Source organism: Diplodia seriata (assembly GCF_021436955.1).
Source record: "Diplodia seriata strain FDS-637 chromosome Unknown scaffold_4, whole genome shotgun sequence".
Lineage (NCBI taxonomy): Eukaryota > Fungi > Ascomycota > Dothideomycetes > Botryosphaeriales > Botryosphaeriaceae > Diplodia > Diplodia seriata.
Genome location: NW_027117311.1, coordinates 1,786,871 through 1,792,963, shown reverse-complemented (window position 1 = coordinate 1,792,963; position 6,093 = coordinate 1,786,871). Strand labels below are relative to the sequence as shown.

The 6,093-nt window shown below is 59.4% G+C and overlaps 1 protein-coding gene across 1 annotated transcript; it reads right to left on the bottom strand.

Annotated features, from left to right (window-relative positions):
* Positions 1-1,231: 1,231 nt before the first annotated feature.
* Positions 1,232-3,592, bottom strand: SLS55_004409 (uncharacterized protein; the record flags this gene model as incomplete). Its single annotated transcript, XM_066775867.1, has 2 exons — positions 1,232-3,524; positions 3,588-3,592. The coding sequence occupies 2 exons, from the start codon at positions 3,590-3,592 to the stop codon at positions 1,232-1,234; spliced, it is 2,298 nt and encodes a 765-aa protein (XP_066633748.1).
* Between the last annotated feature and the right edge of the window lie 2,501 nt (positions 3,593-6,093).

The following is a 6,093-nucleotide window of genomic DNA, read 5'->3' as shown; positions in this document are numbered from 1 at the left end:
GGGGTTGATATGGAGGGGGGAACGTATCGTCAGGGGAAAGAGTTGAGTGGGAGCGGAGCGGAGGCCACTGCGTGAGTTTGGCCTCGCGAAGTGACGGATTGACATGGATAATGTACAGTTGGGAAAGGATGGAAGACTTGGGGGGGTGAAGGGGGCGTTGCATGGACAGAAGCGTTGGGAGTGTAAGATGGAGTTTTACACTTGCTTTTTTTCTTCTTTTCTTCGCGCAATTCAGAGCGCGAGAAAGGAACTCGGGGGCGGTCGGGGATCGCCGGAGATGGATGAGAGAAGGGTGGTGGTGGAGAGGAAAAGAGAAAAAGATGAAAAAAGATATCCCCGATGGAAGGTTCCCTTTTTGACTTGGCTATTTTTCGACGGATGGGGTGAGGTGGCGGAATGGTGGAGTTTCTTTGTAAGTAAAGTTCGTAGAATAATGGGATCGAAGCTGAGGCTCATGGTTGTTGGTGGTGTGATGAGGGGAGTGATTGGTTGTTTGTTTGATGTATCAGACTCGAACGTGAAAAGCACAGAGTTTCAAGAGATCGTATTTGGAGAAACTTGACGAGGATCTTTTCACTGATATGACTTTGAGTCTTTTCAGCGCTTCTGAGTTCCTGTGGGTATTCCAGTTCCTTTCTAATTTGGTTTCGTCAAACTACTTGGTCATGTTTTTGCTGATGCTTCCGTGCAGCACCGATGCAGCCCAGTCCCCGAACACAGAAGTTTTGACCTCGCTCAACGTCAACGTCTATCGGTATAGCGCGCGCAAACTATTGCTGTCTTATGGAATTGCGCTCTTCGGGGGTCTCGTCGGACTGGTCATCGGTTTCGTCTCCCTCTTCCTCAGTGGCGTTAGCATGGACACGAACTTCTCAACCTTCATCCGCACAACGAGAAATCCAGAACTTGACAGTCTGGTAGAAGGGCAGAGCCTGGGACAGCTGTCATTGACTTCTACTCTTGGAAAAACGAGGCTCAAGTTTTTGGAAATAAGTGAAGCCTGCACCGCGTTTGCAACAACGGGCCAACCAATCCGGAAAGATGTCTACGAGGCACTAGACGTAAATGGCGAGGTAGATCAAAGGAGTCAGCTATCAGAGGCCGGAGATCATTTGCGCTGATGACACTGCGGGTAAGAATCTCCCCCTTTGGCTACACGTTAGCTAATGTCATACACCATCGAAGAGGTCATCCCGTGTTCTTGCTTACCTTTGGATATTCTTCCTTAATGTCATACTAGCTCGACCATTTCGAAGCTCTCCAGTATTCCATCCTCTCCGCCGTTGAAAGCTTCTCCATACATAATACCATGCACGTATGCTTCACCGACCAATTTATACCTTCCCTCATTTTTGCTCTTTTTACCCTTTGCTCTCTTCATCAGATATGGCACCCTCGAACCAGCCACCAACGCGACCTTATCTCCAGGCTTGGTATCGACAGGTCCCAGCCCCAAATATCCCTTCTTTGTCCTGAACAGGAGGCGTTTCCTATACACCCGCAGGAACGCAGACCTGAAGGTCGTGCCATCATCATATGTCACGCAGTCGAAAGCATGAAACCTGCACCACTCGCGACCCTCAGCGCCGATCTCGGCGTACCGCTTGACGTGGTCCTTGATCTCGTCGACCGAAGGCATGAAGGACTTGCTGCGCTCTTCATCCACCGTCAGAGCGCCGCTCTCTTCCTCACCAGCCCCGGCCTCCGCGTCCCCGCTCACCGAAGTCTGCGGCGGCAAACGGTCAAGCCTCTCCTTCGCCTGCGCAACCAAATCCCATACATGATCGAACGGATGACATGGATCCCCCTCCTCCTCCAGCTCATTCGCAATCTCCCACGTCATAAACTCCCTAAACGACTCACTCACCCTACTCTGCGCCACCTCATTCCCCTCTTCCCACAGCCTATCCGCCATCAGCGTGCGGCACAAGACCTGCATCCCACACTCGCCCGTCGGCCCATACACGCCATCGTCGCCATCCGGCAGTAACGCCACCAACACCTCCAACCACGGCGGTACGTCAATCGTCAACTGCTCGTCGCGGTCCCACAGGTCTTGCACTGCAACCACCTCATCCCAGTCCACGCACCCCTTGACACACAACACGCCCGCATCAACCGGATGTGGTTCAAAGTCAGGAGCAACCGCAGTCGCGGCGGCGAACCCCCGCCGCCACAGCCTCGTCGTCGTCAGCGGCGTGCTGAACTCTGGCACCCACGACGGCAAGCCGGGGATGCGCGTGCGGGGCCCCATGTTCGGGATCTGCACGTACGACAGGCCCTCCAACGGCTCGAGGGCACCGTCGTCGGGCGCGCCGGTCGCGGCGTCGGCGTACATGGCGTCGTTGCCCGAGCCGCGCAGGAAGAGGTGGGCGACGGACGTGAAGAGCGAGGCCACGGGGACGCCGTAGTCGATGGCGATGGCGTCGGCGGGCGGCAGGGGCTTGGCGATGGTGAGGAGGGCGAAGATCTTGTCGCGGGGGTCCTTGGAGAGGAAGGTCCAGCAGAGCGACAGGATGAGGGGGAGGGAGAGGGGCGTGCCGCCGGCGCCGCCGTGGAGGAGGCGTTTGCGGTGCGAGGGCGAGCGCGGGTACGTGTCGTTGGCGAAGATGGGGGCGAGCAGCGCCCACTCGGACGGGTCGTCGCGCGTGCGCAGCCGGATGGACGCGAGCTTCCACGCCTCGGTGCTGTCGCCGCCGATGGCGTCTTCGGCGCGCTTGCCGTCGTCGAGTCGCCAGAAGGTCGAGTGGTCGAAGTAGCCGACCCGCGCGAGCAGCGCGAGGAATTTGAGCACGTCCGGCCAGCAGAACTCGTACGGCCCCGAGAACATGCGTACGCGCTTGGCCAGGCTGAGCTCCTGGACCACCCAGGTGCGCGTGAAGTAGGAGCGGGTGAGCCAGTGGGAGAGCTCTTCGACTTCGCCCGGCGCCATGATGCAGTCGGGGGGAAGTTCGTTCTCGCCCGGTCCCATGCCGTGCCGGAGGAGGTACTCGAGTGAGTTGCGCCATTTGCGGGCAAGCTCGTTCAGGTCGTCGTCGGCGTTGTTGACGCGGGAGATGGCGCGTTGGAGGCGCCAGGCCCGGTCGAGCCCGGTGCCCAGCCAGACGAGCACTTCGTCGGCCCGGTCGTAGACCTGCGGCATGATCTTGACTTGGGCTGCGCGCTCTTCCAGGTCGTCCTGGTTGATGCAGAGTGCGTCGATCCACATCATTCTCTCCGTGGGCCCCAATTCTGCCTCTCCATCAGCGCTGCTCTCCCCATCCGAGTCTGTCTCGCTGGCATCCTCATCTTCGGAGCAGCTCTCATCCTCATCCCCATCCTCCTCTTCATCTCCGTCTTCTTCATCTTCCCCCTCTTCATCGTCCTCCTCCTCCTCCTCGTCCTCATCCTCGTCCTCATCCTCGTCCTCATCTTCATCTTCATCTTCCGACTCACTCTCGTCATCCTCATCACTCTCTTCCCCCTCCAGCTCCCTCCACAGCCCCTCCTCCTCCTCCTCATCCGCCGCCGCCAACACCGCCCTCCTAACCCTCTCATCCCCCAAGAACCGCCTCACCCGTCTAAACCCCTCGCCCCTCCTCCCGTACTGCATCGCACACTGCAACGGCGTCCTGCCCTTCAAATCGACTAACCCCACCTGCGCGCCCGCCCTCACCAACACCTTAACACACTCCATATGCCCTCCCTCAGCCGCATAATGCAATGCCGTCTCCCCCCAGCCATCCCTCGCCCCGACACTCGCCCTCCCCCCTCTCAACAACCTCCTCACCCGCCTTACCTTCCCCTCCGCCGCCGCCTCGATCAACGCCTCATCGTCCCCCTCGCCGCCGCTCTCCCCATCCTCGTCCCCGCCGTGGTCGCCGCCGCCGCGCGTCCAGCTCACGCCGTCCGCCGTCGGGTTGTCCGGCTGGAACTGCAGCAGCGCCTCGAACAGGTTCTTGCGCACGAGGAACAGCCGGCCGTCGACGGCGATCGGCCACGACGCGCCGCCGCCCGCGCCGTACGCGTCGCGCGAGCTGTCCTGCCACCGCGTGTGCCAGTCGGGCTCGGGATTGTCCCATGTGTACGACAGCGCGGCGTAGGGGGGGAGGGACGAGGAGGCGAGGTCGTGCGTTTCGAGCGTGCATTGGAGGAGGGGGTGGCCGGCGAGGGAGGGGGGAGGAGGGGCGGGGGAGTTGTATTTGTGTGAGGAGGTGGGCGTGGTGGTGGTGGTGTTGGTGGATGGGTGTAGGTGGGAGGGGCTGCGGCGGCCGATGATTTTGAGGAGCCGGATCGAGGTGGGCGTGGGGAGGGGGGCGTAGGTGGAGGGTGTGAAATTGAAGAGGCCGGCGTTGGCGTTGGCGGCGCCGGCCGGGGATGGTTCCATCGTGGGGGAAGGTGGTTGAGGGTAATCGTTTTTGTTCTTCTCGTTCTTCTTCTTGGTCTTTTTACACTTCGAACAGGGCGTACTCGCTTTTATGCTGGCAAGTTTCAGGGACGCGAGAAAAAAAGGTTGAAGTAGGAACGAGGTTGAAAGCAAAAAAGAGCAAAAAAAAGACAAAACATCCAATAGAGAGGTTGTCGGCCCCATCTTTATACATGTGCTGCTTTGGCCCCCAACGTGGCTGAAATATCAGTGCGCGAGTCGGGCCAGCATCCCTAATCGAGTGAACACTGCCCCACTCTCGGGCCGTGACACGGGCATATCATCGTTCTTACGGTCAACCACGCGTGATGGCACGGGGAACGTTGAACAGGTTGTGGCTTTGTAAAGTCGATTCGATGGCGAGCTGTGTGGCGGTCTCATGTAGGATCGGAATCCTTACACAGCCACCAATCACAGGGTATTCTGCTTCACCGATGAGGTTGGGCCTCTTCTCTTTACAGATAATTGGCATAATGCTAAGACGTGGCTGCTAATTCTTACTCAGTCCTACTTGAAGTGGAAGGGGAGTCCTTCCTACCACCTGCCCAGTCAGCGTGCGTGCTGTCCGAACTTTCCCCAATTACTTCCTGTCTCATTGCATATGGTATGCTTTGCTCCTTCTACTCTGAGAGGCAAATAACCTTGGCTATCATCCTTAATACAGTTCTCGTGTACTCGAGGTGAGGTACCTTTCAGTGCAGGACTGAGGAACAGCCAGATGCTGGACGATCGCCGGGTAGCTGGAATGTCTTTCAACAGCGAGGATCTATATCTCGAATGTATCGATATAGTCCAACTATGAATTGCCGTGGACAACTGGAATCCCGAAAGCCAACTCATGCTCAAAGTCAGACAGATTGAGCAACATGCACGCGCCCTGCCATGCGCAGGCCAACTCGACAACCACAAGCTCCGAAACTCAACTGAGAGCACATGTACTCCCACCCCTACAAAGCACCAAACCACGAAGGCAATGCGACCACCTACCTCCCTCCGGACCCTTCCCGCGCCACCGCCTCCCTAACCACCGCCGCCCTCGGCAAGATGCCCGCATCCTCAAACGCCGCGAACGCCGCCTCCCAGCCGTCCATCGCCCTATCCCACCGCGTCCAGCCGCACGCCCGCGCCTTGGCCGCGCTCGGCAGAACCGGCCAATCCCTCTCCCCATAGCCCCAGTCGAACACGCTCCACGTGCACCAATCAAACACATCCGCCCTGCCGCCGTACCTGCGCACGACGCGATCCCAGACGGGGCGCTTGTCGCGGGCCCACTCGCTCACGCTGGTGTCGAGCGTCGACACCTCCGTCTGCGGGGAATTGCGTACCTCGCCGAACCCGAACCACCGCGCCGCCAGCCGTGGCCAGAAGTAGCGCCACACGACGGGGTCGCCCGAGGCGTGGTTGAACGCCTCGTCGCGCGCGCGGTCGTGCGTCGACGCCCACACCGTGAGGTCCGCCAGGCTGGGCGCGAACGAGACGTCGTCGGGGAAGTCCAGGACCGCTTGCGAGCCGGGGAAAGGAGGGACGTTGGTGGTGCTCTGGCCCGACGACGACGACGGCAACGACGACGACTCGAGGGAGATGAGGAGGTATACGGCGAGGGTGATGGCCATGGACATGCCGTTTGCTGTTGACGAGGGTCAGTTTTGGGAACCGGGGGGGTGAGGGTTCTGGGGGGGAGAGAGACG